Source organism: Mastacembelus armatus, unplaced genomic scaffold, assembly GCF_900324485.2.
Source record: "Mastacembelus armatus unplaced genomic scaffold, fMasArm1.2, whole genome shotgun sequence".
NCBI classification, from domain to species: Eukaryota; Metazoa; Chordata; class Actinopteri; order Synbranchiformes; family Mastacembelidae; genus Mastacembelus; species Mastacembelus armatus.
This window is the reverse complement of record NW_022872919.1, coordinates 6289-19951: the sequence shown is the minus strand read 5'-3', so window position 1 is coordinate 19951 and position 13663 is coordinate 6289. Positions and strand designations below refer to the sequence as shown.

General features: G+C 43.0%; 1 protein-coding gene and 1 long non-coding RNA gene across 4 annotated transcripts; both read right to left on the bottom strand.

The window, feature by feature from the left end:
- Positions 1–2356: 2356 nt before the first annotated feature.
- On the bottom strand, positions 2357–7216 carry cry5 (cryptochrome circadian regulator 5). Of its 3 annotated transcripts, none has more exons than XM_026333772.1 (12): positions 6991–7216; positions 6470–6709; positions 6193–6387; positions 5983–6101; positions 5753–5907; positions 5393–5533; positions 5100–5267; positions 4855–4995; positions 4304–4455; positions 3988–4226; positions 3806–3862; positions 2357–2388 (listed from the first exon to the last, which is right to left on the bottom strand). In XM_026333772.1, the coding sequence occupies exons 2-12, from the start codon at positions 6682–6684 to the stop codon at positions 2372–2374; spliced, it is 1599 nt and encodes a 532-aa protein (XP_026189557.1). In that variant the 5' UTR covers positions 6685–6709; positions 6991–7216; the 3' UTR covers positions 2357–2371. The 3 variants fall into 3 exon arrangements, with proteins under 3 accessions (XP_026189557.1, XP_026189555.1, XP_026189558.1); XM_026333770.1 differs by having other exon boundaries at positions 6470–6694; positions 6991–7213; XM_026333773.1 differs by lacking the exon at positions 2357–2388 and having other exon boundaries at positions 3124–3862; positions 6470–6694; positions 6991–7211.
- A 908-nt stretch (positions 7217–8124) lies between these two features.
- Positions 8125–10213, bottom strand: LOC113121315 (uncharacterized). Its single transcript, XR_003294704.1, has 3 exons — positions 9692–10213; positions 8452–8673; positions 8125–8349 (listed from the first exon to the last, which is right to left on the bottom strand). It is a non-coding gene; the product is annotated as an uncharacterized LOC113121315 (long non-coding RNA).
- Positions 10214–13663: the final 3450 nt, after the last annotated feature.

Here is a 13663-nt window from a genome sequence, read left to right as displayed (position 1 = left end):
GCCATCAGTAGTTTCACTGGTTTTCATTGTTCTTTAGAGAACATGTGCTGGTTCTGTTTAACATAATAATTTGTATGACTCAGTCTGAAAATAGTTGCACTGCTGACATTTTGCCTTTTTGCACACAAATAATTTTTAAAATCTGAATTAAATTAACATGTAAACACTAAACAAAAAGATCTTAAGGGATGTTTTTTTTTCATGGGGAACTTTGTTTTTGCATGTTAAACAAACGTCACAGCTTTCAGCTCCTGTGTGTGTTCTCTCTAAATCAAGTTCAGTCTGGATTATTGCGATATCACACATGGCCATGCGCCTTCTATTCAGCTGTTTTCTATCTGTTTTTTATTCCATCCATTTCTAATTGGCTGCCACTCCCACAGTTTAGACTTTTCTTGCCAGAGAGGTGATATAAAGCCTCCACCTAACAGCTACGAGTCATGGAAGATGAAAACCAGTGTGAAAATATGACGGGCCCAACAGTGGCCGACCTTTAACCTCCCAAAATGGACCCAAAGTGGATAATTTCATGATACACACTGACAGGCATGTTTGGGCTGTGTGTGTGTGTGTGTGAGAGAGACTGACCTATAAAGGGTCTAGAAAACATAGTCGCCTCGGTGTGGTCTGGATTTTCCGGCAGAGACCGGGACACGTTGTCCGATGACTCTGCGTACACACCTGAAACATGTGGGTACGCAGTACTGATGGTGGGAGAGGGGTTTACTAACTGAGTCTGGACCACACATATGAAAACACAAAAACATGTATGATTATGTCGTTAGGCAGAAGGAAAACTCTGAAAGAAATCTGCAGCTCTGTTGTTGTAAAAATAGGATCCAATAGAAATTAAAGCTTCTCCAGACGTTACCTACATTTAGAGACACCCACTTGTTTTGTTGTTGTGTTTCCATGTGTTTTTGTAGTCCACATCAAGTCATTAAAATAGATCACAATGCTCAGTGAGATCACTCCCTCCGGCTCTGTGTATACCATTATCTGTCCTCGCAAACATAATTCGCACCAGCCAAAACAGAAGCCGGTTACTGCAGGGCAAATGTAAATTGTTATGATCAGTCATTAGAAGTGGAGTGGTAATGGACGAGCCCAGGTCTACAGGACTGCTGGATGTGTGTAGAGACAGAGGCAGACCAAAGGGCATGAAGCATTTATCTATCAGCTCCATGGACGTTCAGGAAATAGTGACCACGACCCTTTCGCTCACAGCTTCCTCTTGTGCCTCGCTCTTTCTCCTGTTCTAAATGTCATTAGCGCAACTAAAACTGTGTCTTTTTGCAGTAAAACAAGCTCACCGGTCTTCGATGGACTGTGGGCCACTGGAGAGCACCTGCACAGTGTCGGCCAAAATAAATGTCATTTTCTGTGTAATTAAACAGTGGTGACATTCATGAACAGGTGCTGTCTGTAACTTCTGACCAGGTGAAACAGCCTCACAGCAGGTACCTTTGTACTAAGAGTCATTGTTATTTGTTGGCTAAGGCTGAAGCAGAGAGTGGGTCAAATGGGCTTGTCTGCTGGTGTCGTCTAATCTTCACAAAATGGTCATGTAAACTTGAACTGACCCAGTTTACACCAGTAAAGCCGTCTCCTGCCTGAGTACTGACAAATGTTGAGTGTTTCTTCTTCACGTTATTTTGTAATGTCAGATAACACAAAACTTGTGACGTTTACCGAGATCTTTTTTTAATATTATTATGGTCAGAGCTTTGGGAAAATAAAGTCTCATTGCTTCAGAATATGTTGGATGAAACTTTTCCCGTTCTCAATTAGCGAACTGGGACTGTAGAAAGTGGGAATTAACTGCTGTCTGTGTGGCAAATAAAGTCCTGTGATAAATCAGTAATATTAAAGCCACATGAAACGTTGGTTACTGGAGCTGCAGTGGAACATGCTGTTCTAATCCAACTGGGATATTAAAGCACCCAGATCCAAGAAGGTGTGAGTGGAGAGGTGTTGACATGGTCACAGCAGTGGATAAAATGAGGCCGTTCTAGTTGTGCTTTGGATCACAGACCTCTGGATCTGCCTTGGGCTGAGGGCATTTCAGTCATTTTATCCCATTATGACATAAAATATACCAGTATACTGACTTTTATATCCTCGTCTCCCATAAATCTTTGAGATAAATAGCAAACCAACCTGTAGTCCAAGTGATTGCAGGTCAGCCGGTCCTGGTTGGTCTGTGTCTGGGGTCAGTGCCAAGTGCTCCCCCAGAGAAAAACCCCTCCTCCCACGCATATGGCTGGACGGCAGACTGTTTTGATGTTTGACAGGTCTCTGTGGAAACTGAGCTTGGCTTTGTGTGTCCGTCTGGCAGGCTGCTGAGGCTGTGACATCATACTCTGGATATTCACACCAGTGTCAGCTCTAAGGAAGCAGAAACAGGAGGAGGCTTGAACGGCGAGGACAGCTGTGTCCCCTCACACGGCGCTAACACAGCCTTGGCCCAAACACATGCACAGGCTAAACTCATGCAGCAGGCTGTGTTGTTCTGTAGCTAATATTGCAGGGGAGCTGATGTTCACTAGGATGCTGGTAATTGTGGCCTGGTTGCTTTGTTTGGAAATATTTTAGGGATGAAAAGTCCAAATAAATGTCTTGTTAAATTAAATGAACTAAAAAAATGTAAAAGAGAACAAAAGGACTAATTTGTGGGATGAAATACTGACTTTGGCTTCATTATATTTTAGTTTGGTAACAAAACATAAACATATTCTACTGACAAATAGATTCATAAAATGACCATACGTCTGCCTGATTAAATCCCTAATCATCATGAGTGGATTCTTCATTAACATGATTTGTTTACTCGATAAATGTTAAACAATATAAACAAACACAAACGTGACAGGTAGAATTACAGTGACCTCTAGTGGTAAAGGTGAGGGCTACAAAATCTCATCTCTGAAGTACCGGACACAAATATTTTCATTTGGGGTGTTTCATTAAAACACAGAGGAAACTGCATGGAAACAAGCAAATGATCATAGAGTAGATAATATGGTAATAAATGGCATTTCAGTTACAATGAACAAATAAAACATCTGTTGATGAACCACACACACACCTTGCTGCCTTGATGGAAACGCCAGGCCTTCAGCATCAAGCTTATCAAATGTTACTTTAATCACTATGCAAGAATTTAAAAATGGCAGGTAAAGGTAAGTAACGAATGAGGGAATAAAAACAGTAATCTGCCAGCCCACACAAATTACACGGGTCTCACACAGACGACCTCAGTATTGGAGGAATACCAAAACCTCTACATTCGGTTCATTGCTGCTCTAACAGACAGTCTTACATTACACACCAAACCCTGTTACAGGCATTACTCTGTGCCAAAACAGGAATTTCTGCCAAGGTGCATGGAGACAGGAAGCAACATTTACATAGAGAACAATAATCCAACACATTGTGACCATCACCAGGGTCTGTGTGAAACAGAGAATATTTAAATAAGACAGATGTCAAAGAGCCATAAACATGGAGTGGTTTTGGCAAGGCCCCATACAGATGCAGATCAGTTTGTGCAACATCCTTGGTTTGAGTCCAGCTGTGGACCTTTGTCACAGGTCTCCACGTCTCCCTGATTTCACATAATGACCAAAAAACCCGTAACATTTCTTCTATATATTTGACGTATCTTTAAAACATAAGACAAACAATAAAGAATACAGTGTAAAATTAATAAGAGAGATGCCCTTTATACACCAGTTTAACAATAAAGGGTTTTTTTATGCTTCAAGTGTTGGTGGTGTTTTGACCGTCACGCTGCATTAATTACTTTTCCTGTCTTTCTTCTTCATCATGTCAATGACAGAGGGAATCTTGCGCTTTACACCTGGGAGGAAAACACAAGAGGGAATACTGACGGAGAACAGTTCAGAGCAAACATGCAGCAGGACAAACAGCACATCAAACATCAAAGGTGATAAATCTCTCAGAAGTGTGTGCTCCTTGCAGTACCTTGCTTCTTGCTGAGTGATTTGTTCTCTCTGGGTGATTCAGCGGAGTCTGGTGACCTCTTAGCATAAGCTAACTTCATCCTCTGGATGTTCCTCTTGCTGACCACCTCATGCTGTACAATAGGGCGCGGGTAGTCTTTGCCCACAATACATCCTGCAGCCTGCTGGACACTGTGTGGGGCTTTCCAAGGCTCATAGATGTACTGAGCTGGGAACCTCTTTAGTAGAGGGATGTATTTTCTGCCAAGACAGAAGTGGAAAATAACGGAATGTGCAACCCGGGTATTAAATGTGATAAAATACAACTATGATCTTACTTGATGTAGTCTCCATTTTTGTCTGTCTTCTTGCCAAAGGCCACTGGGGAGTAGACCCTGAAGAACTGGTGGAAGAAGGTACTCGCTGAGAGCCACTGCCAGTTCCCAGCATTCAGAGCCCAGTCGCCATCCAACAGAAGCTCCTCAAACACCTTCAGGAGCAGAAAGGGAAACGCTGAAAAGCGCTCTAGTGGTTTAAAACTACAATCCTGTAACACTGTCAGGCTGGAATTCAGTGCAGCAGAAAACTTCATTTGAAAACCTACATTTGACACCTACATTACCCAAAATGCAGCTCGACTACTGGGACAGAGACTCAAGTGTGTTCTGCTCGTGCAGCCTCAAGCAGAGATGAGGAGCAGGTCCCATCTTTCTAAACCCAAACCCACAGATGTTTTCACCTTCACTCTCAACATGTGTATTAGAGGTTTCCCTTGTTGATCAAACCATTTCATCAAGACTCACAAACAGATGTGCAAACCGCACACTATTCTTTTGCATCATGCATCATTTAGTCCACAATAGTGGACCTGGGAAATTAACTAACAGACCTTCTGTCCTTCTTCCCAGCTGACCCACAGGTCTCCCCTGGTGAGAAAACAGGCGACGGCGTGTCTGGCCAGGTGGTGGATCCAGCCCTCCTGTCTCAGCTGAGTCATGATGGCGTCAATGAAGGGGAAACCGGTCCGAGCCTCGAGGTAAACGCAACAGTCGTTGTACAATTAGAGGATTTCTAATTTAATAGTGATGATATGACAGCACATGATAACAGCTCATCACCCATGGATTCAAATACCTCTTTCCATGCAGCCAGAAATTCAGGGTTTGTGTCCCAGTCCACCTGAGTACATGCAGGGTTTCCCTTCATCTTGTTAAAGTTTGGGATGCCTACACTAGCCGTGTAGAAAAACTCTCTCCAGAGTAACTGGCCATGCAGGGAAACTGGAGGGTCTGAATGCTTCTTCTGCAAAAACAGACTTTTTTTTAAATCGCTAACCACATGTAGCTTATTTTTATTAATGAAGGGTATTAAATTAAGGTCCACTGCTATTCCAGACAATCAGCTGTGCAGTCTGATGTGACACTCACCCCCTGGTAAACCTCCGTCAGCCTCCACCAGAAGGTTCGTGCAGACAGGCAACCGAAAGTGACGTATGGGCTGAGAACTGTGGTGCTGGGACTCAGGGAGTTTGGAGACGTCTGGGGCTTCTCGAAGCTACATACCCATCCCTGAAACATGGAAACACATGTAATGTGGATCAGACATACAAACAGCAGCCAAGACAAAACCTTTGAACGGCAGGTTGTTACGATTCTCCTGTGCATGTGAATTTCTTACAGGACGGAAAAACTTCTTTCAGTGTATCAGTGATGAGTGTCATTGTTACAAAGGGTTGAGATGATGTGACACCCCTGAATCTGCAGAGACAAGACGAGAAACTGGAATACCGTTCTTTTCATATGCTGGTCCAGCCTCCTCAGAGCCTCCTGTTCTCCGCCCGGGAACAGCTCCAGAGTCCAGGCTGCAGCGTCCAGGCCGAGCTCCTGCAGAGTTGGGATGCCATATTTGACCTCATGGTTTTCTGCACATGGAGTCTTCACATCTGTCAGAGGAGATTTAATTCAGCCACTGAATGTTCTAGACTGTGTTTCTGGTGGAGTTTCTGGTAGTTGACTACCTTTCATGTCCTCTGTGGTGGGAGCAGGGACTGGCCTCTTAGGGGGGCCAAGAGCCTTCACTATTGCCTGCATACGCTTATAGGTACGGGGGGCCTTCCCATTGTTTTCCTCTATTACCCTGAGGACAAGACAATCAATGCATATTAACCATGAACAGGGTTATTACAGTCTGAACTTCCTGAAGCGTACATGTTTAGCATGACTAACACCTGTCGGTATCGTAGAGAGTGTGAGAGATTTTGTAGACGACTTCCACCCCGTGTTCTTTGGCCAGAGCAGTCACGTTCTGGTCCCGGCTCAGGCTGTACGGCTCCGTGTCGTACTCATAGGTCAACTTCGTTACTTTCCACTTGGTAAACAGCTTTGGCAGCACGTCCTCTGGTTTGCCTCTCACGACAAACAGCCTGTAAACATATATAAGTGACAACACCGGTCTTTAGCCTCCTCTAAGGTTAAACGTGTGTGAAGCTGTTCCTGTGTTTCTACCTGGAGTCGAGGTTCTTCAGGCTACAGTCCAGATCTTTCAAGGCTCCAATGAGGAACCTCCAGCGGTTGATGCTCATACAAGTGTTGTTATGGAGGTAAGGGTCCAGGATGAACACCGGGTAGAGCTGCTTACAGTCCCTCAGGGCAGACATCAGTGCCGGGTTGTCGTGCAGCCTGAGCCCCTTGCGGAACCAGTGAATACACGTATGAGCCATGTTGGTGATGCTGTAACACAAGAGTCTGTCACAGGAGCCATGAAGGTTTAGTTACACAGATGTGCAATAAGGTGACCTGGGTTGGAGCTACTGGACTCTCAGACAGGTCTCACACAGACGTGCAAAGCATAGTCTGCATGTTCAAACCCTGACAAATGGAACAACATGATCGTTTAAACAACATTTCACAGAGGAAGTTCTGGGAAATGATTCAAATCCGCGTTGACAAAACAAGTTGGAACAGTTGCAAAAAGTGCAACACAATGAAACAATGAAACAATAGAGACTTGACAATCAGCTACTTACACTGAACTGATGCGCACTAATAAAGGAAAACTTCAGCTCAGTCGGTCCTGTCAGGTACAGCTGCGCTTGTGTTGAGTAACCCGTGTTTGATAACACACACGGCGTCTGCGTTACAAAACAGGAAGCTCTACGTCCGCGGCGCAATCAGCCAACCAGAGGAGAGCCGTGCGTGTGTGTGCGTGTGTCCGCCAGATGTCACCAGAGTGCCACCAATGCCCGGAGTTAATTAAAGGTGGAAGTGCCACAGGCTTCAGGTGCGTCCCTGGATCTACTTAAGACGCAGGACGGAGAGAAAACAAGCAGCTCGAGAAAGAGGAAGATTTTCTCTGCTGAGCCAAAAACCCTGATCGACCAGGGCACTTAAACACACCACTCCCTTAAACACATCAGCCTCATGTACGGTTCTTCTTCTTCTTCTTTCTTCTTTATAAGCTGGGGAACAATAGTCTTTCACGGGGTGGGAAGAAGGAGGAAAGAAGGGGGAAGAAGGGGGAAGAGGAAAAAATGAGGAAAAAATGGAAATTTTGAAGAAATCGAAATTCATTCAGCGTTTTTATTACTCTTACAGAACATCTGACCAAGTTGACACTGTCAGATGCAATTTTCATTGTGTTATTGTAAGATTTGAGCCAAAATTTAACACTTGGCCGCACTACAGCAGGGGGAGTTATAGATCCAAAGGTTAGCGGTTCAATCCCCGACCGCTGCATGTGTTTGTTTCACTCCAACTCGTACTAAGTGTCATTAAACTTTGAAATTCCATATAATTAACTTTAGAAATATCATTTCCATCGATTCTATTACAACCAGACGTTAAGAGTTTGCTGCTGAATGTTTGCATATTGTGTTAACATGTAACTAGCATTAGTAAGAATGACTTTACATGTTTTAAAAGTTTTTCTAGTCATTGTATACTATTTGACTTGTTTTTAAAAAAATCTCAGTGTTAAATAAAAGTAATACTAAGATATAAAGGATTAGAGCACTTGAAAGATGCTTTAAAAATGTAATCCAAACTTTATTACAATCTAAAAATATTATATACATAATTAAAATCAATATAGAACATAAATATATACAATATTATAATGTGAAAATGTAATATAATAATATCAATAATTTAATAGCCCAAAAAACTGTCATTACAACTGTATAGCACAACACATTCACTCATGTCAATAATAATAATAATATACCAAGCAGCATTTGCCACATGCTGCTTATTGTACGGCAGAAGATTCTGCCAGAGAGACACAGTGGTGGTGACCTGCTGGTTGCTGAGCATCAGGCCAGTTTAGCTCCTCAGTTTCACCGAGTTCTCTGCCAGGCTGTCCACTCTACACCACGCTCATCCACAGCCTAGTGAACAAAGTAATACAATGGAAATCAAAAGTAATCCTACCATCACAAGTAGAAAAACAGCACACATGACACAGTACAACCTGGGGCAAAAAGACCTACCTGACGTTGCTCAGGGACTGCTGGGGTGACGGCCGGGGGTCCTGGGAGAGGAGGCCGAGGTGGCTGCCAGCACAGGAGAGGGAGGGAGAGACAGAGGAGAGGCCGTCTGAATAAAGTGGGCCTGAGCAGTGTCTGCCCCGGTGTGGCTGTTTGTGCAGAAGAGGGTCCTGCTGACATTCCTGGTTGTGGTGTGTGTGATGGAAGGGGGGCAGAGCTGGAAGACTGCAGGGGCACAGAAAAGAATCAGTCATACAAAACACAACAGGAAAGCGTGATCATTTTGTGACATACATTTTGTGTGGTTTATATGGAAACCACAGCTGCATGTCTGCATTCCTCCAAACACAGACATCTGTCCCCTCAGCTGCATCAGACATTTCTCAGTCTGTAATATAGTTGAACAGCAAATCCAAAGAATGTGTCCCCTTTTAAGATGACTTATCTGTACACTTCATATCACTCTGTGCAGCTTTACCTTCTGATACAGATCATGACACTTATTTTGTTGTGGTGCTGGTCTGTTTCCAGGCTGAATAAAATAACATAACATCTGGTACAAAAGCTTGACTTCCAACTGCCTAGTTTGATTATGGATGCTTGTTTTTGACAAACTAGTGTCTGTGATATTTCTGGTAACACACAAATGCACCAGTGGACTATGGAAAAATCAGCATGTTGTGACAAATGTCATCTCAGTGTGGGACATAAAGCTGTACAGCTGTTTAACACAACTAGATTCAGCTCAGTTTAGTCACATGTAGCCCGTCTACTCTAAATATTAGTAGAAAGGGGCCCTGAGTTCTTTATTCTAGTTTACTCCTAGGTTAACTTTGATGCTCTTAATAATATACGTCGTGGGTCACTATAGATATCTTATTTCTCAAGTTAAGACCGAATATTATGGAAACAGGAGATAAATTATTGAGTGTACTCACCCTTTAAAGCTCTTTAAAGGACACGGTATTATAGCTATACTGTCAAACACCAAGAATAACACTACTAAACTGTCTTAAAAAATAAATGATATTCTCCCATTTAATTGGCAAGTAAATTAAACAAAAATAACAAAGGTTATTCACTTTTCCAAATAAGTATTTTACCACATTGCATTAAACCGTAATCACAACACAAAACTCTCAAATTCACTCCTCTATAATGGTTTAGTCCCAGTCCAATTCCTCACAATATGGTTTCATTGTCCCTTTTTTCCCAAATTAACTTAAATGTCCAATATACCAACCAAATGAAATAAACACCAACGTTGCAGGCCTGATTCGGTGCTTGTGAGTGTTGAGACCCAAAACCCAGCGGTCACTTCACTCCCACAAGAGCAACAAACAAAATAAACAGGTACCTTATTCCACGTTCGGAGGTTACCAACTAACTATCTTTACTGGTCTGTCTGCCCCTGTCCCCAAGCAAGATGATAGCTGTTGATGGGCCCCATCAACGAAGTTGTCTCCTCTCTCCAGATAAGCAACAGTCCACTCGAGGCATGTTGAGCTGGGTTAGCTGGCCGCCTCCGTCTGTTCACGTTGCTATGCTCCTCTCACTGCATTAACGAGCGGGTCTCATTAAGATGAAAGCCTCACCCCGAACTTCTAGTCGAAATTCTCTGCTTCTCATAAAAAAGTCTGTACTCTTACAGATTATCTTGCTGACAACCTAAAACTTCAATCACTACAAAACTTTTCTGTACTCAACTTCGGAGTTTTCGCCTTTAGGCTACCACCTTAACTAGCTAGCTTCCTCTCTCTCTCTTGCTCCTTATCCCCCTTTATTTTCATAACATCCGGTTAACAAAATAAAAGCCTGCCAACGTACAGACATTTCCTATCAAGTTACCACTAAACTTGACAGCTTTTTCCTTTATAAGAGAAAACAAAATCAAACATTTACCTTTTACATTTTAAACAGTTTTAACAATTTTAACCCATGAACCCCACATTTCAAATCACATTAGAAGATATCTATTTTTTAACCTTGTTCTTAACCATTACCTCTTTATTTATTTATTTATTACAGCTTATTTATGCCATTTTTTAAACTGGGCTACACACATTTAGAGTATTAGAAGGAAGTAAACACACTGTAGTTAAGGTTAGACCTTGTGCAACAACAGCTGCACTAGACAATACAACACAAATCTCATTCCCAATGTGACTTGAAACAACATGAGAATATAATTTAACAGCATAATTTAGCAGCGTTATGACGTTACAGTAAATAGACTGAGGCTGCAGGTAAAATAACATCATGGCTCTGCTTTGTTTTTGACCAACAGATCAGAGAAACTTCAGATCTATGTTAGCTGAAAGCTGGACAGTACAATCATCAGCATTTATAATAAATCTGAGAGGTTTGCGTCATTATGATGTACGTACTTGCTAGTGCTGAACTTAAAAAAGGTAATAAATACAGCGGCTGCAATCACATCGTCAACATTTTCACTGTGTAAGATGAGAGAAACACGTAACTCCGCCGCCTCTTGACCATTAACATTATAGCGTCATTAAGAATCATGACTGTTAGAAAATTAGCTATAAACTATGGACAGAAGTTAAAGTTTAGTCTCTGTTACTTCATATCTTACCTTGTTTTGATGAATGAATGAGCAGAGTGGCGCTGACAGCGGGACTTTCAAAGTCGAAGGACCGCCGACAGGACTGGCCGAGAATTCTGGACGACGAGGGAGAGGACTGGTCGACAATTGTGGAGAAACTGGACAGGGACGACGGCGATTGGCCGCGAATGTCGGAGAACGAGGGACGGGATTGGCCGCGAGGAAAGAGACAGACGGTCCCCAGGTAACTCATGTGAGAATGCTGGTCTGGATTTCTGGACTTTTCTACCCTTAAAACCCTAAAGGTCACGCTGTACTTGATGACACTGAGCAGCAGAGCCATTTTCAGATACAGTGAAAAGCGAATGGGCTGATGTTTATCTAGTTTAATGAGATCTTACTTGTTTAATCTGTCTCACTTTCAGCACAGCCGGGAGAGGGACACCATGTTCGACGTTCAACAGCACAACAAACCTACCGGCCCGGGCTACAGTCACGTAGTCACTCTGCAATCATGCTGAGGTGGGGGAGCTGAAGCTTCCTGCCCTAAAACATGTCAGCATTTGTTTTCTCCTTGAGCAGGATCATAGCAGCACGCCACAGTCGGCCGATTCACAAAATCAGAGGGATCCTTGTCCGGTTTTGGAAACTGCACAACCACGGCACACGGCTCAAACCAGGAGTTATTCTGCAGCATCAACTAAACCTCCAATCGTCTGACACCTGATTCCCTTTATCTTCTGCTTCTCTGATCCATCACTGGATTAAACCTGTTTGATACTAACTGGTCTCAGCTCAACTGTTGGAAGTAGCATTTGTGAACACACCAACATCAACGCTGATGTTAACACTGACAATACTTCAACATGGTGTTAACCTGTACATTTAAAGGGGATCAGCTCTTTAGAATAATTGCTGTCATCATCACCACTAGATGGAAAATTAAACTAACACACACAAGGCATGGTGGTGTTCAACAGCAAGTGCTTGCTGGACGCTGGGTTCTTCAGTCTCAAGGAAACCAGGCTTCAGATTTGGTTAGTGCTCATCACTGCACATGCACCCAGAAGATCCTTTAAATATTTAGTGCAACATCATTTTCTTAACTGGAATTTTATCCAGAAAATCAACTAACATGGTTAATGTTGGATAAAAACCAGGCTCCCCAGAGCTGTCACAAGCAACAACTGACACGAGCAGGTTAGGTTTTAGCTTAGGCCGTCACTCACCTCCCAGGATCGGTTTTCATGGTCCTTCGGAATCTAGATGTGGTCAACCTGGAAGCTTCATATGGCAATCTTTAGAAGAGGCATTCCCCCCCCCCTTCAAGAACAAAGATTATGGATCTCTGTCCCACCATCCAGCAGCCAATATGGCCTGTTTGTGTTTGTGCCGGCGAGGGAGGAAAGGTTCGAGCTCTGGTTCTACGTCCTAAGCTGCCTGCGTGTTTCTGCGGTGGACTGGACTAACACCTGAGAACCTGGCGCTCAGAGTTTAAAGGGCGGTGAATGACGGCTACGCCCACTTCGACCGGCCTCTGGTTGATGATCGGCTCAGCCTTTTTCATAGGTCATTTCCTTTTCCCGTGTTATTCGTCGATTATAAATAAATCCCAAGGTTGAGAAGAAAATAAAATGCATTGGGTTTTTTTTTTTTCACATTTGCTGCACATTTTGTCATCTAATGTGGATTGTGAATTCAATTAATCATGGACAGATAGATAAGAAACTCTACTTTATTTGTCCCACAACGGGGAAATTGCATTGTCGCAACAGCAAAGTACAAGTACACAGCAGAGTGCCAGAGGTAGCAAAGACGGGAGATAAATAAGAAATGAAAAATATTAAAAAAGTACTAAGTGGCTATGGGTGTGCACAGTTTATGGGCATCGATGGATAAATAAATAAATATCAGGTAAAGTGACTACAGCATATTGCACTGGTGTGATTTACCTTATACTACAGTATTGCACATGTTCACAGCAGATGGATGACAAATGTACAGTGTTAGTCATGTTCATTGTAGAGTCTGACAGCGGCAGGAAGGAAAGACCTGCAGAATCTCTCCTGCTTCACACAGCGAGGGCGGATCAGTCTGTCACTGAAGTTGCTCTCCGGGGCAGACAGGGCCTCCTGCAGAGGCAGAGGGTGAGGGTGAGACTCATGGACCAGCATAGATGTTAGTTTAGCCAGGACCCTTCTGTCCCCCACCTCCCTCACTGAGTCCAGAGGACAGCCCAGGACAGAGCTGGAGCGCTACGAGGAGCCAGAGGACATTGAGCTGCAATTATTTGTGATACATATTTGTCACTTGCAAGTGTTTACAACCCTGACATATGCACATAGAAAAAATTAAAATACAGCCAGGATGTTGCTGATGGTCCTGAAATGCTGCGCTTGATAGTGAACATGTAATATACTAATATAGAATAACAGAGTCATTGCTATTATTGGTACCTGAGAAGGCCAAAAGGGGCTGCATTTTGCATTGAGGATATTATAACAATGAATTCAAGCCTGTTTTGGAAGTTTTGCACTGCACCTGCCACTAGATGGAAGCAAACTATGTCATGATTATGTTACTGGTATGTGGCTTCATAATGCAGAAATGTGATACCAATCTTCTAATATCAAACGCACTGTCATCTGT

What these genes read in the sequence shown, in the direction of transcription:
- cry5 (XM_026333772.1), bottom strand. Translation starts at nt 6,684, where the DNA reads ATGGCTCATACGTGTATTCACTGGTTCCGCAAGGGGCTCAGGCTGCAC. An exon ending in CACCACAGAGGACATGAAAG is followed by an intron (nt 5,908 to 5,982) that starts GTAGTCAACTAC and finishes CTCCTCTGACAG; the next exon opens with ATGTGAAGACTCCATGTGCA. An exon ending in TTCTGGCTGCATGGAAAGAG is followed by an intron (nt 4,996 to 5,099) that starts GTATTTGAATCC and finishes GTTTACCTCGAG; the next exon opens with GCTCGGACCGGTTTCCCCTT.